The sequence below is a fragment of the Thalassophryne amazonica genome, chromosome 9 (assembly GCF_902500255.1).
Source record: "Thalassophryne amazonica chromosome 9, fThaAma1.1, whole genome shotgun sequence".
NCBI lineage: Eukaryota > Metazoa > Chordata > Actinopteri > Batrachoidiformes > Batrachoididae > Thalassophryne > Thalassophryne amazonica.
In genome coordinates this window covers 21,782,686-21,806,432 of record NC_047111.1, presented here as the reverse complement: position 1 = coordinate 21,806,432, position 23,747 = coordinate 21,782,686, and the positions used below count along the sequence as shown (strand labels likewise).

The 23,747-nt window shown below is 40.8% G+C and overlaps 1 protein-coding gene and 1 long non-coding RNA gene across 4 annotated transcripts in view; both read right to left on the bottom strand.

Moving 5' to 3' along the window:
• The window catches only part of tmem132e (transmembrane protein 132E), a 1,128,337-nt gene that overhangs the window by 339,055 nt on the left and 765,535 nt on the right, over window positions 1-23,747 (bottom strand). For both annotated transcript variants that reach the window (XM_034177754.1, XM_034177753.1), the window contains one exon: window positions 21,941-22,901. In XM_034177754.1, coding sequence (XP_034033645.1) covers window positions 21,941-22,901 — 961 coding nt within the window. The remainder of the gene's footprint in view (window positions 1-21,940; window positions 22,902-23,747) is intronic.
• LOC117516868 lies at window positions 6,477-19,024 on the bottom strand. Of its 2 annotated transcripts, XR_004562560.1 has the most exons (4): window positions 19,014-19,024; window positions 16,404-16,408; window positions 7,448-7,792; window positions 6,477-6,488 (listed from the first exon to the last, which is right to left on the bottom strand). It is a non-coding gene; the product is annotated as an uncharacterized LOC117516868 (long non-coding RNA). The 2 variants fall into 2 exon arrangements; XR_004562559.1 differs by lacking the exon at window positions 6,477-6,488 and having other exon boundaries at window positions 7,352-7,792.

The window sequence follows — 23,747 nt, the reverse complement described above, 5'->3', positions numbered from 1 at the left end:
AACCTGCCTTCAGCACAGAAGGATCCAAAGAATAGAAAGAGAGAGCTATAAATGTATTTCCTTAACTTCTCCAGTACTGAAAGCAGTCTCGTTAAGGGGCAGAGCTTATCTTTGCTCTGGTCTTTAACAATTTAGCCCCGGGGCCTGTTTGGGTTTTGGTACCCATCCATATCCTTACGTAACCTTTTATTTGACACAAAGTCAGTCCAACAGTTCCCAAAGTTCCTCCAGTAAGACAGAGTACCAAAGATATCCAGTCGTTGCTTCTGGTTATTGATTAACATCCATGTCTTGCAACCATACAGTAAGACAGGAAGAATTAGGACCCTAAAGACTTGGACCTTTCTTCTCCTACAGAGTATAGTCAGACATTTCTGTCCGGTGACGTTATGACTCCAGGAACTCTTCCCAGGTGGCTCCTGATATCCATGGCTGAATGTACTACACCTCATTTTAAGACTAACGTGCACAGAATAGCGGAAAGCTATTTGCTACTTACTGTAAAAGAATCAAATCAAATCAAATCAATTTTATTTATATAGCACCAAATCACAACAAACAGTTGCCCCAAGGCGCTTTATATTGTAAGGCAAGGCCATACAATAATTACGGAAAAACCCCAACGGTCAAAACGACCCCCTGTGAGCAAGCACTTGGCGACAGTGGGAAGGAAAAACTCCCTTTTAACAGGAAGAAACCTCCAGCAGAACCAGGCTCAGGGAGGAGCAGTCTTCTGCTGGGACTGGTTGGGGCTGAGGGAGAGAACCAGGAAAAAGACATGCTGTGGAGGGGAGCAGAGATCAATCACTAATGAGTAAATGCAGAGTGGTGCATACAGAGCAAAAAGAGAACGAAACACTCAGTGCATCATGGGAACCCCCCAGTAGTCTAAGTCTATAGCAGCATAACTAAGGGATGGTTCAGGGTCACCCGATCCAGCCCTAACTATAAGCTTTAGCAAAAAGGAAAGTTTTAAGCCTAATTTTAAAAGTAGAGAGGGTGTCTGTCTCCCTGATCCGAATTGGGAGCTGGTTACAGAGGAGAGGAGCCTGAAAGCTGAAGGCTCTGCCTCCCATTCTACTCTTACAAACCCTAGGAACTACAAGTAAGCCTGCAGTCTGAGAGCGAAGTGCTCTATTGGGGTGATATGGTACTATGAGGTCCCTAAGATAAGATGGGACCTGATTATTCAAAACCTTATAAGTAAGAAGAAGAATTTTAAATTCTATTCTAGAATTAACAGGAAGCCAATGAAGAGAGGCCAATATGGGTGAGATATGCTTTCTCCTTCTAGTCCCTGTCAGCACTCTAGCTGCAGCATTTTGAATTAACTGAAGGCTTTTCAGGGAACTTTTAGGACAACCTGATAATAATGAATTACAATAGTCCAGCCTAGAGGAAATAAATGCATGAATTAGTTTTTCAGCATCACTCTGAGACAAGACCTTTCTAATTTTAGAGATACTGCGCAAATGCAAAAAAGCAGTCCTACATATTTGTTTAATATGCGCATTGAATGACATATCCTGATCAAAAATGACTCCAAGATTTCTCACAGTATTACTAGAGGTCAGGGTAATGTCATCCAGAGTAAGGATCTGGTTAGACACCATGTTTCTAAGATTTGTGGGGCCAACTACAATAACTTCAGTTTTATCTGAGTTTAAAAGCAGGAAATTAGAGGTCATCTATGTCTTTATGTCTGTAAGACAATCCTGCAGTTTAGCTAATTGGTGTGATTCCTCTGGCTTCATGGATAGATAAAGCTGGGTATCATCTGCGTAACAATGAAAATTTAAGTAATGCTGTCTAATAATACTGCCTAAGGGAAGCATGTATAAAGTTAATAAAATTGGTCCTAGCACAGAACCTTGTGGAACTCCATAATTAACCTTAGTCTGTGAAGAAGATTCCCCATTTACATGAACAAATTGTATTCTATTAGATAAATATGATTCAAACCACCGCAGTGCAGTGCCCTTAATACCTATGGCATGCTGTAATCGCTGTAATAAAATTTTATAGTCAACAGTATCAAAAGCAGCACTGACGTCTAACAGAACAAGCACAGAGATGAGTCCACTGTCTGAGGCCATAAGAAGATCATTTGTAACCTTCACTAATGCTGTTTCTGTACTATGATGAATTCTAAACCCTGACTGAAACTCTTCAAATAGACCATTGCTCTGCAGATGATCAGTTAGCTGTTTTACAACTACCCTTTCAAGAATTTTTGAGAGAAAAGGAAGGTTGGAGATTGGCCTATAATTAGCTAAGATAGCTGGGTCAAGTGATGGCTTTTTAAGTAATGGTTTAATTACTGCCACCTTAAAAGCCTGTGGTACATAGCCAACTAATAAAGACAGACTGATCATATTTAAGATCGAAGCATTAATTAATGGTAGGGCTTCCTTAAGCAGCCTGGTAGGAATGGGGTCTAATAGACATGTTGATGATTTGGAAGAAGTAACTAATGAAAATAACTCAGACAGAACAATCGGAGAGAAAGCATCTAACCAAATACCGGCATCACTGAAAGCAGCCAAAGAGAACGATATGTCTTTGGGATGGTTATGAGTAATTTTTTTCTCTAATAGTTAAAATTTTATTAGCAAAGAAAGTCATGAAGTCATTACTAGTTAAAGTTAAAGGAATACTCGGCTCAATAGAGCTCTGACTCTTTGTCAGCCTGGCTACAGTGCTGAAAAGAAACCTAGGGTTGTTCTTATTTTCTTCAATTAGTGATGAGTAGTAAGATGTCCTAGCTTTACGGAGGGCTTTTTTATAGAGCAACAGACTCTTTTTCCAGGCTAAGTGAAGATCTTCTAAATTAGTGAGACGCCATTTCCTCTCCAACATACGGGTTATCTGCTTTAAGCTGCGAGTTTGTGAGTTATACCACGGAGTCAGGCACTTCTGATTTAAGGCTCTCTTTTTCAGAGGAGCTACAGCATCCAAAGTTGTCCTTAATGAGGATATAAAACTATTGACGAGATAATCTATCTTACCCACAGAGTTTAGGTAGCTACTCTGCACTGTGTTGGTATATGGCATTGGAGAACATAAAGAAGGAATCATATCCTTAAACCTAGTTACAGCGCTTTCTGAAAGACTTCTACTGTAATGAAACTTATTCCCCACTGCTGGGTAGTCCATCAGAGTAAATGTAAATGTTATTAAGAAATGATCAGACAGAAGGGGGTTTTCAGGGAATACTGTTAAGTCTTCAATTTCCATACCATAAGTCAGAACAAGATCTAAGGTATGATTAAAGTGGTGGGTGGACTCATTTACATTTTGAGCAAAGCCAATCGAGTCTAACAATAGATTAAATGCAGTGTTGAGGCTGTCATTCTCAGCATCTGTGTGGATGTTAAAATCGCCCACTATAATTATCTTATCTGAGCTAAGCACTAAGTCAGACAAAAGGTCCGAAAATTCACAGAGAAACTCACAGTAATGACCAGGTGGACGATAGATAACAACAAATAAAACTGGTTTTTGGGACTTCCAATTTGGATGGACAAGACTAAGAGTCAAGCTTTCAAATGAATTAAAGCTCTGTCTGGGTTTTTGATTAGTTAATAAGCTGGAGTGGAAGATTGCTGCTAATCCTCCGCCTCGGCCCGTGCTACGAGTGTTCTGGCAGTTAGTGTGACTCGGGGGTGTTGACTCATTTAAACTAACATATTCATCCTGCTGTAACCAGGTTTCTGTAAGGCAGAATAAATCAATATGTTGATCAATTATTATATAATTTACTAACAGGGACTTAGAAGAGAGAGATCTAATGTTTAATAGACCACATTTAACTGTTTTAGTCTGTGGTGCAGTTGAAGGTGCTATATTATTTTTTCTTTTTGAATTTTTATGCTTAAATAGATTTTTAATGGTTGTTGGTGGTCTGGGAGCAGGCACCGTCTCTACAGGGATGGGGTAATGAGAGGATGGCAGGGGGAGAGAAGCTGCAGAGAGGTGTGTAAGACTACAACTCTGCTTCCTGGTCCCAACCCTGGATAGTCACGGTTTGGAGGATTTAAGAAAATTGGCCAGATTTCTAGAAATGAGAGCTGCTCCATCCAAAGTGGGATGGATGCTGTCTCTCCTAACAAGACCAGGTTTTCCCCAGAAGCTTTGCCAATTATCTATGAAGCCCACCTCATTTTTTGGACACCACTCAGACAGCCAGCAATTCAGGGAGAACATGCGGCTAAACATGTCACTCCCGATTGGGGAGGGGCCCAGAGAAAACTACAGAGTCCGACATTGTTTTTGTAAAGTTACACACCGATTCAATATTAATTTTAGTGACCTCCGATTGGCGTAACCGGGTGTCATTACTGCCAACGTGAATTACAATCTTACCACATTTATGCTTAGCCTTATCCAGCAGTTTCAAATTTCCTTCAATGTTGCCTGCTCTGGACCCCGGAAGACAATTGACTATGGTTGCTGGTGTCGCTAACTTCACATTTCTCAAAACAGAGTCGCCAATAACCAGAGTTTGATCCTCGGCGGGTGTGTCGCCGAGTGGGGAAAAACGGTTAGAGATGTGAAGGGGTTGGCGGTGTACACGGGGCTTCCGTTTAGGACTACGCTTCCTCCTCACAGTCACCCAGTCGGCCTGCTTTCCCGGCTGCTCGGGATCTGCCGGAGGGGAACTAACGGCGGCTAAGCTACCTTAGTCCGCACCGACTACAGGGGCCTGGCTAGCTGTAGAATTTTCCACGGTGCGGAGCCGAGTCTCCAATTCGCCCAGCCTGGCCTCCAAAGCTACGAATAAGCTACACTTATTACAAGTACCGTTACTGCTAAAGGAGGCCGAGGAATAACTAAACATTTCACACCCAGAGCAGAAAAGTGCGGGAGAGACAGGAGAAACCGCCATGCTAAACCGGCTAAGAGCTAGTAGCTGCGCTAAGCTAGAGGATTCCTAAAAACACACAAAGTGAATAATGTGTACATAATTTAGAGGTGATTTAGCAGAGGGAGTGCTTTAGTTAAGGCACGTGAAGATTACACTGTGAAACAAATAGTTATGTAGTTAACTAGATCAATCTAACTGCGCAGATTAAACAGCTAACATAGGGTGACCATATTTTCATTTGGGAAAACCAGGACACGGCACATATACTGTGGCATGCACTCACTTAACATAGGCCCACATAATCCTACAATAACATGATATTTACAGTTGGTTTATTTAAAATGCTTTTCAGTAAAAGTCAACAACAAAAACTCCAACAACAAATGATAATTTTATTCAAAATGCATTTATTCAAAATGCTTAATTTAACATTTCCTGTAATGAATGAATAGCACAATGAAAGAAATAATGTCTCATCTAAACATCCCTCACTTAACAACAAAAGTTAACAATAACTCTCAACTCCAAATAACACATGATACTCAGTTACCCTCAGTAATGAACAAATACTGTCTGTTCTGTAGGCTATTGGAAAAAAATAAATTAACAAATGAGCTAATTAACAATCAGCTATTGGAAAAAATAAATTAACAAATTAGCCAATTAACAAAAAAATACCTCTTGTGTATTAGCAAAAATACAAAAATACCAATAGACCATCTTTACTTTCCTGCTTAATCCTCATCTTCCTCTTCGTTTGTTTTTTCCTCCTCTTCATCTGGTTTTTCTTCCTCGTCCTTCTTTGCCCATTTATATTTTGCTGTAGAGCTGATCTTTCTCAGCAGTTTCTTGTGGCTCAACACATATGTATGAAAGTCCTTGCAAGACATATTTTTGAAATTGTATTGCACAAATAGGATCCCTTTCAATGATTCACTGGAGAGCTGGTTCCTCTCCTTGTCCACTGGCTCTGCATCAGTGAAAAAACTCTCTCCACATTTGCATTGGAGGAGGAAGTGCAAAAACAACTGTGCAATCTTCAGCAGTTCTGATAGCATCCAATGCTTTTGGCCTTCTCAAAGTATTGGGTCCACTTCTGGTGCACCTGCAGGCCCATGAATGCGTCATCATCACTGCAGCTTTCTATGAATTTCTTCAGATTAGCAACTTGGTTCAAAGCATTTAACATCAATCAATTGGCACCCCCTTTTCTCCAAGGTACTTGATGAGGTCTCCACATCAGTCCACTTTGGTGGCTCACTCATGTCCATCCACATGAATGGTGAGAACTCTTTCCATAGGTGTCATCCACTTCTCCAGATCTCCAAACATGACTGTACATGCCGAGCACATCAGCTATGAACTTGTCACAGCCTCTTCAAGTCCTCTGCGATTTTCGGCCAGCAGTCCCTTAACTTTGAGGGACATGAAATTGTTGTTCTTCCGTTCAATAAGAATGTTGTGGATGGCTGCTCAATATTTTCTTAACCTCCATGATGGAGTGTTCTCCCTTTCCATTTCTTGAATGTGATTGTGGAAGACGGACATGAGTGAGTGCATGTGCCACAAGTATCTCACTAAATGGGTTTCAAAAAATCCTTGATCTACATGGTGGCTTTTCCTGAGACGAAAAGAATGCTTTTAAAGCAGGGAACATCTGCAGCATCCTCTCTATGCCTGGGAACAGAGAGAGCCACCTGGTCTTGCTGTGTGACAGCATCCTCCTGTATTCAACATCCACAAAATCGCAGTACTCTTTGAGGGACTCTGTGCGCACAGTGTAAATGTGGAAGTACTGGTAGATTTTAAAAATGATATTCTCAATGTCCACATCAAGTCTGTCTGCCCCGTGATGGACACAGTTGTTAAGAATATGCGCTGGGCAACCCACGCCAATCAATGTTTTGTTTTGTAGCATTCTCTTCAAATTTGCAAATACATTATTTCCCCCTTCGTCACGCCGGGTTCCACCAAAATTAGTGTTGCAATTGTCGCCGGTAAATGCGACGCATTTGGAAGCCAAATTGTTTTTTGTCAATGTTTCCATTAGGTAATTGGCGATGGTGGTTGCAGTCTCGTTTGGTGTATCTTGCACTTGAATTAGTTTACTCTGCACACCACCCTCCTTCCAATCAAAGTACTGAATAATTATGGGGAAGATTTTCACCGCACCGTGATTACTTCCATCAGTGCTTACACCACAAAATGGGATGTTTTTGAGCGCTTCGTGCGCCACTTCTACAGAATGAGGTGCCAGAACACCGTCAACAATAGCCTCGGTCTTAGTTCGGGCACAACTAAACTTTTGGCTGTGTCTGAATCGGGGAGGGTCTTTTTCAACAATGAACTTGTGCAGTCCATAGATCGATAACTGTTGTGATGTTTTACTGTGTGAAATGACCATGCAGCCTCCGCTGCATTCACTGCATCCTCGTTCCCTGGTTTGACAAAGTACTGCGTGATCGAGCTAGCACTACTCTCACCTCGGACAGCTGTTTTATGCTTCTCGGTGTCCAGGTGGCTTTTCAGATCCCTTGCACCTCCATTGGATACCGAGACATATGTGCCTGCTTTGCACACTGTGCACAAGGCTTCCCATTTGTCTCAACCCGGTCTGAAAGCGGGGAAACTCTTTTGTAAATCATCGGTAAACATACACTTGCGCTTCGGCATGTTGCTTGCGTACTGACAGTCACGCTGTCTACATTCTGATTAAGAACAGGGCTGCCCTCACTGACGCGGCTCAGGGATTACGTCACACGCAGCGCCGTGCGCAGTGCCCTAGTGCCTGTAAATTTAATGGTCCAATGAAGGTAATTTAAAAACCAGGACATTTCCTCACTTTTTAAAAAAAACCCGGGACGCCCGGGACAGGACGTGAAATACGGACATGTCCCGGGAAATACGGACGTTTGGTCACCCTAGCTAACAGATACAGCAAAACACCGCTGTGCTCCGGAACAGGAAGTGATACAATACCGCAGTGAGAGCCAACCACCAGAAAGAAAGTGGACACTGAGTGTGAAAATAAGAATTACATGGGTTTAAAACTAGTGATAACATTAGCACTGCACTGTGCATTTCTTTGCACCAAAGTCCTAGAGAACAGTGAGTAGTTCAGGACCACAACATGGAAATTCAATGACACACAGAGTAATTTTTGCACCCAAACTGCAGGTTGTTCTACAATGCCTACTGTGCCCCGAACAGAAGAAATGAGAAATGTATTAAAAAAAAAAAATGACTTGGCAGAAGTAGATAACATGAAACACAGTCACAGAAATTGACACATTTGTTACTTTCCATTTTAAGCCCACACAATGTGTCCCGGTGGGTCCATGGTGGAAATAAAAGTGATTCCACCAATGGTGAGGCATCTGTTTGGTGAGCACATCATCACCTGCAACGACACAACAAAGAGCTTCAAAGTTGGACACGTCCGAATGAAGATAATGGGAAGCAATGAAAGAAGGCTGGCGAGGAAGGAGGCCTCCTGATTCATCTTTAAAGAGCCGTCTATTCTTCTGGATGTGCACGAAAGAACAAAAAGTTCCACGACTACTGAATTCACATCCTGCTGAGTGAAGTCATTCAGGGACCTCCAACCGGGCTTTCTTCTCCCTGACCTAGCTTTATTCTTTCCTACCCCTGCTGGTTTATCACTCCCCTTTTCCACCCCAGTGAGGAGCTCTGAGATGCAGCCTGCAGCAGGTCATAGATGTTAACATGGTCAGCTCAATGTTTCAAGAAGCAAGGGCAAAACAAAGCCTTTCCACTGGCACTACAAAGCCTCTGCACAACTTTATCTCAAGCTTTGACTGACATTTTTCATGCAGATTGCCTTTTCTCTGAATTAATAAAAGTCTTCTGGAATCTAGATTTCAAGTGACAGTATGCAGAGCAGCTTGGTGTTATGGACCATGACCAAAGAAGGTCTTAAATTGTTGGTAACAAGTGAGTTATATCAACGACTGGATGTCATCCGTACTAGATCTCTTTGAAAATTCCTTGGGTCCCTGGTTTTCATCCAGGATGCCTCTGTACATTGCTGCATTCATCTTTCCCTCAATCCTGACTAGTCTCCCAGTTCCTGCTGCTGAAAAACACCCTCACAGCATGATGCTGCCACCACCATGCTTCACTGTAAGGATGGTGCCTGGTTTCCTCCAAACATGACGCCTTCCGTTCACCCCAAAGAGTTCAATCTTTCTCTCAGACCAGAGAATTTTGTTTCTCATGGTCTGAGAGTCCTTCAGGTGCCTTTTGGCAAACTCCAATTGGGCTGCCATGTGCCTTTTACTAAGGAGTGGCTTCCGTCTGGCCACTCTACCATACAGGCCTGATTGGTGAATTGTTGCAGAGATGGCTGTCCTACTGGAAGGTTCTACTCTCTCCACAGAGGAATGCTGGAGCTCTGACAGAGTGACCATCAGGTTCTTGGTCACCTCCCTGACTAAGGCCCTTCTCCCCATGTAAGAGAAGGGGCTTTAAAATCTTCATGCTCTGTCATTATCTAAAGCAACCACAGACTTTGATGTCATTAATTCTCATCTACGTCCATCCTTTTCACTGCGTACAATTACTCAAAATCCTTTCTGAAGCAACTCCAGATGTAAATGGAATTTGCGGGACAGATTGGCCTCAACCTTCTGGCTGTGAAGAGAGGGAGCTACGACTGCACCAGTGTTCTATCTCACATCATCCTGCTGAAAATCCAACAAGTATTCATTGGTGAAAACTCTAGAGTAAAACCAGTTCCATCAGAGTCTGTTTTACTCTGCAAAATATACTGTTATAAGTAGAGCCTGACAGATATGGATTTTTTGGGGTGGGGGCCAATACAATACCAATCTTGAAAAAATTTACAATACAAATAAATCTGCTGATTAAAAATTAATCATTAAAAAAATCATACATTAAAAAAAATCGCAATGATTCTTAAATTTCATTATCAAACCTTTATGAAAAAGGTGTGTATTTGAGCCTTGATATTTTACAGTTTAACCACGAACTTTACTGATAAATACCTATAAATACAACCATCCAACTATGCTGTACAGCCTTCCCACGGATTGGCAGCCGATAAGTCACGGTGCTCAGCAGGTGCATTAACGAGACTTCTCATATATTGTGGCCATACCTCATTGACAGCATAGTGTCCACTTGTCTCTTGTCACTGTAAAATTCTGACTGAAAATGAATGACAACTGGTCACTTTGCCTGTGTCTCTTGTAGCTAATTTTTTTAAACTGGCATTTTAGTGTCAATTTATTTTATTGTTCTATATTTGTATGTGTTGTTTTTATTGTCTATTTATATCGTGTGAAGCACTTTGTGACCTTGGTCTGTGAAAAGTGCTATATAAATAAAGCTTACTTACTTACTTACTTAATGTGACCAAGGGATGATGGGGTCCCAGCTATGTTTGACAAATTACATCATGACACCATTTCCATCAGCCAAAGTGTTTTTCTCCATTGTTTAAAAGTTAAATTAAAAATAAATTAAATTAAAAGTTTTCACATAAAAAAAAAAATAAAAATAACAGATATTTTTGTTAAAGGTGCATGTCGGCCGATATCGGGCAGCTGATATATCGGTCAGGCTCTATTTATAACTGACATATTGCTAATAAAAATAAATGTTGTGACCCTGATAGTTATTCAGCACTATAATAGTCATGCTCCCCCACACTGTGGATACGGTTTGTTCTGCACTCCAGTAATACTGCATGAGTGTACTGCAGCGAGATATTTCATCATGTGATCTGCCATCGTTGCCTGGTCAGAGTGTGGGCTTTGTGCTTTTATACAGCAGCTTCTTTGAGAAGCAGCTCACTGCAAATTATTCATCCAATCCTGTCCTGAGAGAACAAAAGAAATCTGTGGATGCTACACCACCGCATAACAAGGTGAACTTTAGAGGAGATGTGTACTTTAATGCTGCTTCTCCTAATTACTGGACCTGAACTAAATCGCTGCCGGTGCATCACTTGAAGCACTGAAGATTGAACTAATGAAAAGTGTGAAAAATGTGATAACGTTCTTTTGGCTCGTCAGCAATCGAATGGACATGAATGACATCCAATGCAGTATAGTTAACGTTCGCCACACTTACGGACATGCTGTGACGTTATAGAATAATAAGAAAAATAAATTAAAAAATGTGCTGTGATTAATGTGGGTTATGTAAAAACCTTAATCTAATTATGCTGCTTTGGCTGTGTTGAAGACTATAATGAAGATATTCATTCTTGGAGGGTTGTTTGGGCACGTAAATCCGATATCTCTAATAAACCTGCCCACTGGGGACACGCTACATTCACGCTATGTGACACCCCCCCCCCCCCCCCCCCCCCAACCAATCACTTTTAGCAAAACGGTGGACAAATTGGAGATGAAATGAGAACATAATTATAAAGGAAGCTATACACTTCAGTTAATGACAGCAAGGAAATGAATAATGCTGGCTGAGGTTTATACGGGGAGGCAGGCAAATAATCTGCTCAATAGATTATTCAATTTTAATATCTGCATTGAGACAGTTACAGCAAGACCAATTAAACCTTTGCCCCATTACACCAAAACTATTTCAGAGTCGCTATTACTTTAGAGATTGACTATTAATTAGTATCAGGTATACACACTGAAGGCTAATTAATTTCAAGAATTTTGAAATCTCAGACTTCATGCAGGTTATGTAGCTATTCACAACGTTAAGCATACATAAATATCAAACATCACAACTGCAGAACACGTTTACAGACTATGTTAAAGTCTGTTGTTACACAGTGAAGAAATATTAACAGAATGGAGTATTTGTTACCAAACATTTGCTACATAGTAGCTAACCGGCCTGTTGTGCTCGGTCAGCTCACCTAGCTAGCTAGCTCTTTTGCTACATGGATTTTAAGTTAATATCTATTTGATGAAAAACTGTCCGTGGTATCCATTATGGTTTTACAGCTGACAGCAGATGACTTAATCTTGATCTGTTTATTTTCAAACTGAATTTTTCCCTGTTATTTATTGAAAGTATTTAGCATCCAAGTCAACATGATGTCATACCACTTTCAATTACAAATTTCATGGCTTTGGCCAACATTATTTCAGGTACAAACAAGCATATGGGTCAATTGATTATCAGCGTTGTTAATCAGCCAGGCCAATATGTTTATATAATACACACACACACACACACACACACACACACACACACACACACACACATATATATATATATATATATATACACACACACACACACACATATATATATATATATATATATATATATATATATATACACACACACACACACACACACACACACACACACACACACACAAACAAGCATACGATTATGGGTAATCGGCCAGGCCAATATATATATATACAAGGTTGGGTAGGATTACTTTGAAATGTAATCCAAAAGTAATCAGATTACAAGTAATCCAAATGTATGTACATACATACATGTAATCCACATGTATTCTTTCAAAGTAATCCTACCCAACCTTGTATATATATATATATATATATATATATATATATATATATATATATATATATATATATATATATATATATATATATATATAAAATACATTACTACTGCTACTATAGGCTTTATGCTAAGCTAATAGCTACTATATACCAAGCATCAGCCTAGTCTCTTTTTGAAGAAAGTTCGTTAAATGTCCACTCGAAATGCATATAAATTACAAGGAACACATTTATTTAATGAGAAAAGGACCAAAAAAGAAAAACCAAAACCAACACCCCCCCCCCCCACACACACACACACACACACACACAAAAAAATGGGTGAGTTATTTGTGATTAATTTTTTATTTGGAATAAAAATCAGACATTTTATTGAACTGGGCTTTCTGACTAACATAATCCAGCTTCAGAAAGTAAAAGTCCAGCCACATATTTGTTCCATCTTCCCAATAAACCAGCTGATTGTAATTAGTTCAGCTCTTCAGGCTGATGAGCTAATTATTGAGATCACCTGTTTTAGGTGCACAGGTAGAAGCAATACATAGGAGCGTTTTTACTTTCTGAAGCCGGATTTGACACCTCTGCATAATACTGGCCCCGCTCATGCACTGGCCCACCCCCTCTTCTGGCAGAACGTCACGTGGAGAGGCCTGGATGCTCCGACGGGCGAATACGGTCTACACACTACTTCTGTCACTTAATAAATGTTCTAAAAACATCACCTGTGACAAAATGTGTTCCACCGTTATATGTCACTGTAAACTCAACTGTTTTAAAAAACCCATTTGTTCCTACCTCTAGGAAACTTTTAAAATAATGTTCCTTGAGTTTGATGGTGTTTTATTTTGGGCAGTGTGTACAATGTGTGTTAGCTGCAATGTGTTTAGCCACCAGGTGTGTGCAATTTTTTTTTATGTGCACTTCATTGTGAGTGGCACAGCTGGTGCACTCTGGCTTATATGTAGTTTTTTTTTGGGGGGGGGATTGTGAAGGCATTTATGTGTGCAACATTTCAGACCAAGATGCATTTCCCTACAGGGACACTAAAGTGTATCTCATTGCATCATACTGTATCGTATTTATTCACTTTTGGGCAACAGAGGCTGTGGTTTTTAAGCACCTAATTCCCGATTTCCATTAACTGGTAGCAAACAAACCTTAAGGTCCAGGATCTTCTGGGTCAGCAGAATAAGCCAGCAGTGTTTGGTGGATGTTTAAGTCCTTTTAATAGATGGAAGAATATTCCACTTACACAACAATGACCTGTATGATCCACTTCATTACTACTCAGTACAAATATGGCAACTGCGTTGCTATGCACAGTCTGACTCGTTTAATAAAAACTATAATGAGACACTTCCAGCCAGTGGGCTCGCCACCTGTATTCTCGACAGTTTGCTTCTGCTGCCTCAAAAATACCAAAGCTGCATGTGATTGAAAGTCGGCATGAATTCATTGCTTCAAAAAGTTCACCAAAGTTGAAAACATGAAAAAGATGTAATAAATACTCACACAATACAACATTCTAGTGATTGGAAAGTATCTCTTCTGACTGGAAACTCATGCTACGCCTAATATCAGTGAGAAAACAGCACCACTCAGTGGTAGGAGATGGTATGAGAATCCAATGTATGGTAGACAGGCAGTGATAGAATATTTACCTCCATCAGTGAAGGTGGGTGGACATTATGCTTTCGCCCGTTTTTTTTTTTTTTTTTTTTTACAGAGGATTCATATCCTGATAGACAAGAACTAATTCAAGTTTCAAGGTCAAAGGTCAAAGTCAGGAAAAATAATGGAAAAATCCCTATCCTTTAACATTGAACAAATTTTCAAAAATTGTCAAAAAAGATTGAATTTCTTTCATATTTGAGAGCGTTATGTAGGATGGTATCATTTCTCAACTGACAAAGTTTGATTTGGATCTGATCCAGATTACAGATTTTGTGACCATTTAATTTTAATATTGAAAATCCAATTTAATGTATATTTTAGATTATATCTTAATCAAATGTGTCCCAGTCACTCTCATATTTGAAAGTGAGGTGCAGACTGGCACTCACTATCACCTGACAAAATTCGATCCGGTGTCGTAGACCGAACGGTCTGCCCCTAAAAATCGGTCCACCTGCCTTCTCTGTGCATGCGTCATTTCAGACCACAGCAGCACATCTAAGAAAAAGTCTCTCCACCCAAAGCAATCAAATGGATTAATGGGATTTTTATCCATCAGATGACAAGATAAAACCTCTTAAATCATTCTAAAGGCAGTTTTAAGCAGAAACAAGGCCATTTTAAGCAGAGACTTGGTGAAACTTTGTGATGCTTTGAAATGACCAACGCGCAGTGAACGCATCAGCTAGCAGCTCGTGTAGCGAGCTGCTAGCTGATGCTAGCTGATTGCTTCATCCATCTTTTATGATGAAATAATGCTGAATTTATGTGGAAATGATTGTTGTACAAAAGCTTCAGATATCTGTCGCTGAGATAGATGATGACTGGAGTGCAGTTTGAAGCAGAAATGAGGTGATAATCCGTGAAACGCGGCTAATGACGCATGCACAGTGAAGGCAGGGTGCACCGATTTTTAGGGGCGACCATTCGGTCTGCGACACCATATCTGATCCAGATTGTGGATTTTGTGGACATTTGAATTTAATATTGAAAAGCCCATTTGATACATTATATCTCAATCAAAAGTGCCTCAATCACTCTCATTTTTCTTTTATGTATTTTTGACACCACCAAAATTGTACAGAGGTTCCAATTTTATGCCTGTTTGTCTTCCAGTTATCAGTCTGAAACCAAGTGCCAAAAAGCAATGACAATTTGTGCATAGCAGTGATAACCAATGTTCTGTGAAAATTAGGCCTATCTGAAAAAGAATTCAGAAAACGAAAAAGTAAAAAAAAAAAAAAACTGGCAACACCACAAAAAACTTTGATTCAAGTGCATGAACTCAATACATCCTCCTGACATTTGATCACATCTAATTTAGCTTATGGAAAGGCACTACTAACAGGACTTTGACCTTGAAAATTTTTTCCAAGGTAAAAATTTTGTGGAATTGGAACCTAGTGTTGGCAGAGGTTTGCACTCTAGTTAAATCTGTATTTAGATTAGCGGTGGAACAATACATCATGTACACCCCTGGCAAAAATTATGGAATCACCGGCCTCGGAGGATGTTCATTCAGGTGTTTAATTTTGTAGAAAAAAAGCAGATCACAGACATGACACAAAACTAAAGTCATTTCAAATGGCAACTTTCTGGCTTTAAGAAACACTATAAGAAATCAGGAAAAAATTGTGACAGTCAGTAACGGTTACTTTTTTAGACCAAGCAGAGGGAAAAAAATATGGAATCACTTAATTCCGAGGAAAAAATTATGGAATCATGAAAAACAAAAGAATGCTCCAACACATCACTAGTATTTTGTTGCACCACCTCTGGCTTTTATAACAGCTTGCAGTCTCTGAGGCATGGACTTAATGAGTGACAAACAGTACTCTTCATCAATCTGGCTCCAACTTTCTCTGATTGCTGTTGCCAGATCAGCTTTGCAGGTTGGAGCCTTGTCATGGACCATTTTCTTCAACTTCCACCAAAGATTTTCAGTTGGATTAAGATCCGGACTATTTGCAGGCCATGACATTGACCCTATGTGTCTTTTTGCAAGGAATGTTTTCACAGTTTTTGCTCTATGGCAAGATGCATTATCATCTTGAAAAATGATTTCATCATCCCCAAACATCCTTTCAATTGATGGGATAAGAAAAATGTCCAAAATATCAACGTAAACATCTGCATTTATTGATGATGTAATGACAGCCATCTCCCCAGTGCCTTTACCTGACATGCAGCCCCATATCATCTATGACTGTGGAAATTTACATGTTCTCTTCAGGCAGTCATCTTTATAAATCTCATTGGAATGGCACCAAACAAAAGTTCCAGCATCATCACCTTGCCCAATGCAGATTCGAGATTCATCACTGAATATGACTTTCATCCAGTCATCCACAGTCCACGATTGCTTTTCCTTAGCCCATTGTAACCTTGTTTTTTTCTGTTTAGGTGTTAATGATGGCTTTTGTTTAGCTTTTCTGTATGTAAATCCCATTTCCTTTAGGCGGTTATTAACAGTTTGGTCACAGACGACTCCAGTTTCCTCCCATTCGTTCCTCATTTGTTTTGTTGTGCATTTTCGATTTTTGAGACATATTGCTTTAAGTTTTCTGTCTTGACGCTTTGATGTCTTCCTTGGTCTACCAGTATGTTTGCCTTTAACAACCTCCCATGTTGTTTGTATTTGGTCCAGAGTTTAGACACAGCTGACTGTGAACAACCAACATCTTTTGTAACATTGCGTGATGATTTACCCTCTTTTAAGAGTTTGATAATCCTCTCCTTTGTTTCAATTGACATCTCTCGTGTTGGAGCCATGATTCATGTCAGTCCACTTAGTGCAACAGCTCTCCAAGGTATGATCACTCCTTTTTAGATGCAGACTAACAAGCAGATCTGATCTGATGCAGGTGTTAGTTTTGGGGATGAAAATTTACAGGGTGATTCCATAATTTATTCCTCAGAATTGAGAGAGTCCATATTTTTTTCCCTCTGCTTGGTCTAAAAAGGTAACCGTTACTGACTGCCACAATTTTTTTCTTGATTTCTTATAGTGTTTCTTAAAGCCAGAAAGTTGCCATTTGAAATGACTTTAGTTTTGTGTCATGTCTGTGATCTGCTTTTTTTCTACAAAATTAAACAACTGAATGAACATCCTCCGAGGCCGGTGATTCCATAATTTTTGCCAGGGGTTGTATATCGTATTAAGACTAAGAAAAAAAGATGTCTGTTTACTACTTAGGTCCCAACACTGGCTCCCTCCAGAGACCAGAGGTCAAAGTACAAAGGTCAAAATACATTTCAGATTTGCTCCTGTAATTGTGTCACCCTACAGAGCTTTTAAAATGTTTAAGATGACCCATAGAGCATTTTGGTAAAATCTGATGTTTGCATTGCAACAATTTATTCATGATACAAACTGCAATCCAACACCAGGTCTGACACCACAAATAATCATTAAAGTAAGAGTCAAACAATGAAAATGCACCGTAAAGTTCAAACTATTCATGATGAGAGATGTAAAAATGACATCAAATTTAAGAAGATTTCTCAGGTCACATCTGTAGCTACATAAAGCATTGCCGATTTGTGATGCAGCACCGTCAACATTTTTTGGCAAAAAAAAAATATATATAATAAAAAATTGCGGCCCAAGATTTGTTTTTCACACACTACATTTGTGTGCCATTGTGTCTGTGATATGTGTACAGAGCTGATTTTCAACACTCAAGTCAATGCTTCATACATGGAAAAATTAACTGGGGCACAACGTAGACTCGAACTGACGATCGACGAGCTGCTTCTTTGTTTCACTGACAACCGTGCATTTTACAAGGTAAGCTTCAGCAGTCTTTCACATTTATAGCACTCTCTCTTTCAAAAGAATCATCTTTTTTTTTAAGTTCTTCTGATACTCTGCACACACATTCCCTGATGCATTCAACATAACTCATAAATCTACTTTCTCTCTCTCTTTTTCACTGATTCTCCAAACAAACACGTCTTGGACAGACACATGACACGATGTAAACTTTGCATGTGGAAAACTGGCGTCAGCTGTGGTAAAAGTAGCGTTGTCAAACATTGTGAGTGATCAGGAATTTTTTTGCATACGGTTAAAAAATTGGTGACATGATCGAGATATATCATTATAATCATATAAAACAGTGGATGTAATTTGTGTGGAACAGGGCAAAACAGTTTTGAGTTGCAAGCTGATACATTTCAACTCTATGGAAAAGTGTGGGAATAATTCATGGAATGGCAATTGTCCGTGCTCTGATATATTTGACAATAACCAACGATACTTATTGGTAAATGATTATGCAATAGTTGGAAATATGAATTTTGTCTGCTATATTAATAAATCAATTTTGGATTTAGGATGCAAACTGGAACCAAAAGTCAGCAATGAGAGACCACGCAAAGACCATCAGAATAAACTCTGAGTCAAACCTATCAGAACATTTACACCCCCATCACACATATGCTGATTGAGGCCAAATGGTGTCAGAATGACACATCCGGCCACAATCAGGAAGTACTGAGGTGCGGTCTGAAGACTAATGGACAGCAGTCTGTGAACAGTCTACATATTTGGTCCCTTTCGCTCGGCTGTCCCAAGTGTGTTGCACATGTTCAAGATGCTCTTGGCGCCATTGAGACGGGAAGCACATCTGACGGCGGTGTAAGTGCAGTTTCTGCATCATCTGATCGCAGTCTACATATTCTGATGGCATCATAACAGCATCTGAAACGATCTGATCGCGATTCATTGAGCTCTGAGATCGATCGGTCAAGGCAAAGCCTGCTGGCATGTTGTGCCACGTATGTCCACCTCCACTGGACCACATGGGTCAGAGCTGAACGGATCTCACCGCTGTAATATACATATTATTACCTGATCACCATCTTAACTCTGTAGGAGATGTGACGTGGAACTGTATGGCCAGGCCGTGACAATATTATTAAACATGAAACTCACCTCCAGCACGGAACCCCAATTGTTTCACAGTGCAGAGTGCCCCGTGCGCACACGTGTGCACGCTTAGTGGCTCATTCAGCCGTTATGAGTGAGTGAGTAACTGCACCGATGCCGGGTTTGACACATATGGTGTGAGTCCGATCCATACGTTGGTTGTACCCTGGTGTCCAGTACTGACAGGGAACACAGCGCTCCCTCCCGTTCTGGTCCCATGTTTGCCATCCAGACATTTGGACATCAGGCAGTCTTCAGCGCCTTTTATGGCCATCTGTCAACAGTCTGTGTCGGCTACCTGTTTTCTACATGTGCTTTGGATGCCATCGTGCAGGTCTGGCTGCGTTGTAACACTGCTAACCACGCCTTTTTCCCTCCCAATTGCATATGATAATTGCAATTTTTGCCGTTTTGGCGCATTCTTCCTAGGTGTGACGGGGGCTTTAGGCTCATCTGGTCCTAACACAGAGTCAGAATTAAACTCAGGTACGTAGAGTTTCTTTTCAGCAGTTACCAAGAACAACCTTCCTAAAAGTCAATCTTTAATGACTTTACTAAAATTACTAAAATGACTTTACTTTTCTGTTCTGACATTTATTTCTGTACTGATGTTTTTTATACCTTTGAATTGGTTCTTCTTCCCTCAGCTGCTCCCATTAAGGGGCGCCACAGCAGATCAGTCGTTTCCATCTCACCCTGTCCTCTGTATCTTTCTCTTTCTCACCAACCACCTGCATGTCCTCCCTCAGCACATCCATAAACCTCTTCTTTGGCCTCCCTCTTCTCCTCCTGCCTGGTGGCTCCATCCTCAGCATCCTTGTCCCTATATACCCTGGGTCCCTCCTCTGCACATGTCCAAACCATCTCAATCTCACGTCTCTGACTTTGTCTCCAAACCGTCCCACCTGAGCTGTCCCTCTGATGTGTTCATTCCTAATCCTGTCCATCCTCGTCACTCCCACAGAGAATCTCAACAGCTCCAGCTCTGCCACCTACAGCTCTGCCTCCTGTCTTTTTGTTAATGCCACTGTCTCTAAGCCGTACAACATAGCTGGTCTCACTACTGTCTTTCTTCGGTCACAAATCACTCCTGCCACTTTTCTCCACCCACTCCACCCTGCTGCACTCTCTTCTTCAACTCTCTACCACACTCTCCATTACTTTGGACAGTTGATCTCAAATATTTAAATTCTTCAAAATTCACCACTTATACTCCTTGTAATTCCACTATTCCACTGGGCTCCCTCTCATTCACACGCATGTACTCAGTCTTGCTCCTACTGACTTTCATTCCCCTGCTCTCCAGAGCAGATAGATAGATAGATAGATAGATAGATAGATAGATAGATAGATAGATAGATAGATAGATAGATAGATAGATAGATAGATAGATAGATAGATAGATAGATAGATAGATGGATGGATGGATGGATGGATGGATGGATGGATGGATGGATGGATGGATGGATGGATGGATGGATGGATGGATGGATGGATGGATGGATGGATGGATGGATGGATGGATGGATGGATGGATGGATGGATGGATGGATGGATGGATGGATGGATGGATGGATAGATAGATAGATAGATAGATAGATAGATAGATAGATAGATAGATAGATAGATAGATAGATAGATAGATAGATAGATAGATAGATAGATAGATAGATAGATAGATAGATAGATAGATAGATAGATAGATAGATAGATAGATAGATAGATAGATAGATAGATAGATAGATAGATACTTTATTAATCCGTCACAGGAAACTATGCTGTTGCAGCAGCTCACACAGACATAAATTTAATCCGTCACAGGAAACTATGCTGTTGCAGCAGCTCACACAGACATAAATTTCATACATCTATCATTAACATATAATGTAAACCATGGACATCATTTGAATAATCAATGTGTTATTAATTAATAATTAATGTAATTAAACAGTCTAATATCAGCCGGGAGTAAAGTCTTTCTAAAACGCTCTGACTTGCACCTCGGTGCCAGCAGCCTAAGACTGAATGTGCTACAGGTGATCACCTCCAGGGCATGGAGGGGATGAATGATGTTGGCCTTAATGGCCTTGAGCTTTGAGAGTGTCCTCTCCTCAGTCACCTGCTGTACTGGTGAAAGTTCTGAGCCAACTACAAAGCCTGCTTTTTTGATAAACTTATTCAGTCTATTTCTGTCCACTATACCTATATAGATATCTCCACATTTCCAGGCTAGACTCAATCTACTCTTTACTCTCACTACAGATCACAATGTCATCTGCAAACATCATTGTCCATGGAGACTCCTATCTGATCTCATCTGCAAACCTGTTCATTATTACTGAAAATAAGACAGGACTCAGAAATGATCCTTAGTGTAATTGTATATGTTATAATTCAGTTTTATTGCTTTTACTTTTCTCAGTTAGTTGTCATTTTTTCTATAAATCTTGTGCACAAGAAGAAGCATAAGTGAGGGACATTGGTGCCTGTGCTTATTCTCTGATCCCCTTATGTGAATTGGATTACAGTCTTCAACTCCCCCTAGACAGGACACCAGTCCATCGCAGGTTACTTCCCCAGCTAAGACCGGTAACTATTTACCGCTGAGTGGACTGGGACAATGCAAATTAAGTGTCTTGTCCAAGGACACAGACAAACTGTGTGACCGGGAATCCAACCCAGGTCTACATATTGGTAGGCAAACACCTTATCTCAGTGAGCTACCTGCTCTACTTATGTGTCAAACTGCAGTAATACATGAATAAGGAAATTCACTGAATGGGCTCCTGCTCTGCATGGAAACAAGATTTTTTTTCTTCTCCACATTAAAGGTGTGAATTAAAATGCACCAAATGTGTCAGTCTGAATGGCACTTGAGAAATAAAGAAATAACAGTGTGCTCTGCATCCTCTGGAAGCAACCAGCCTGCACATGTTTGTATATAATTTAAAGCAGACTTACTTGAGGGTGAACTGGTCCACAGTGGAGTTGGGCATCAAATAGAGAAAGATTCTGAGGGTCTCTCCAGGTTTCAGAGGTTTCTCGGGTAGCCTGAGGAACATGTTCTTGTCCAATTGCTTATCCACCAACAGCTGTTCTTGACTGGCTTGGTACAAGCTGATACTCCCAATACGCAGCAGGGGGTGCTGTGACAGCAGCTCACCTCTGGAAACACCACCAGTCCTATGAACGAAGGCTTCACTGCACTCACCCTCCACATTAGGCTCATGGAGTGTGTAGTAGAGCTCAGCCTGCAGGGTCTCACTGGTCAAACCGTCTAAGAGTCCGTCACTGGAGCCTTTCCTCCGACCAAGTGGAGCGACATTGCTGTTGAACCAGGAAGGCGGCAGCTCCAGTTGAGCCAAACACTGTGCCAGGTTACCTTTCATCCGGCATGAGGTCTTAATTTCGCGAACATCTCTGAAGGCATGTAGACGGACACAAGGCAGTCGGTCCTGGGCCTTGAAGTCATCCCAATCACGGCCAGCGATGTAGAAAAACACCTGAACAGTGGGGCTGTTGGAGTAGACTCGTGACTGGACAATAAAAGCCCGTACCTTCCAGTTAACCGTCAGTTGGCCGGGGATATCCAGCGGACTGGTTGGCTGCAGCAACTCCTTGGACACAGCTTGGTCTTGCGCAAAAGGCCCAAAGCTTATGTTGATGGCAGGGAGGTCCTTTGTCTGGAACACCACAAAACTCTCTGAGCGCTGCAGTGGGTGTCCGGTGGCAGGGCTGTTGCGGCCGGCCCCGCCAACAGCTTGTCCTGTGATTTGAGCCTCTCGCAAAAAGAAAGCCAGCTGTGCATTGGACATTTTGAAGGTAGCTGGGAGGTACACATTAGGTGGAGAAGGACTAACGGTCACTGCAGAGGAACTGAAGGGGGCATCAGAACTGGTTGGAGAGATTTTACCTGCAAGAGCTGTGAAGAGAAGAAAGACGATAAAGAGGTTATATATTACAATGATAAAAGCTTGAAAAGAAGGACAAGAAGAAAAGTGGAGTGAAAGAACAAGTGAGGCATGGGTAGCACAACGGAGGCACGGAGGGGAGATGGGAGAAATGGGTGGTCAACACACATTAATCAAATGATAACCAGCCACATGTGTCAAGCACTCGGAGCACAGACTACCCACTGAAACAGACCGTGTCAGTCTGGATAGATGAATTCCAGTGATACCAAGTTTTTAAAAATATGGTTTATATTTTAATAAACAGCCACTATTGTCTTTTATATTGACAATATCAGAAAACAAAAGAAAACAAAACAAACAATACTTTTGATGAAAGTGGTATGATCTTTTGATTAAATTGTACATACGGTATTTTCCGGAGTTGAAATCATGTATTTTTTTAACTAGTCTGCGAGGTCCTGCTACTTATACTCAAGTGCAACATACGAGGTCTGTTAGAAAAGTATCGGACCGTTTTATTTTTTGCAAAAACCTGATGGATTTGAAACATGTGTGCTTGCATGAGCCACCCTTGAACCTTTGTGCGCATGCGTGAACTTTTTCACGCCTGTCAATTGCGTCATTTCCTGGTAAGCAGCCTTTGTGTGAGGACGTGTGTTGTACGCTCAGTGGATTTTCATTTCAAGGAAAAAGACGGAACGACTGGAGCAGCGCCGCATCAAATTTTGCCAGAAACTGGGCGACAGCCAGGTGGAAACCATTCGGAAGATTCAGACGGCTTTGGTGACAATGCTATGAGCATCACACAGATTAAGGAGCGGTACAACCGGTTTAAAGACGTCCGCACAACGGTG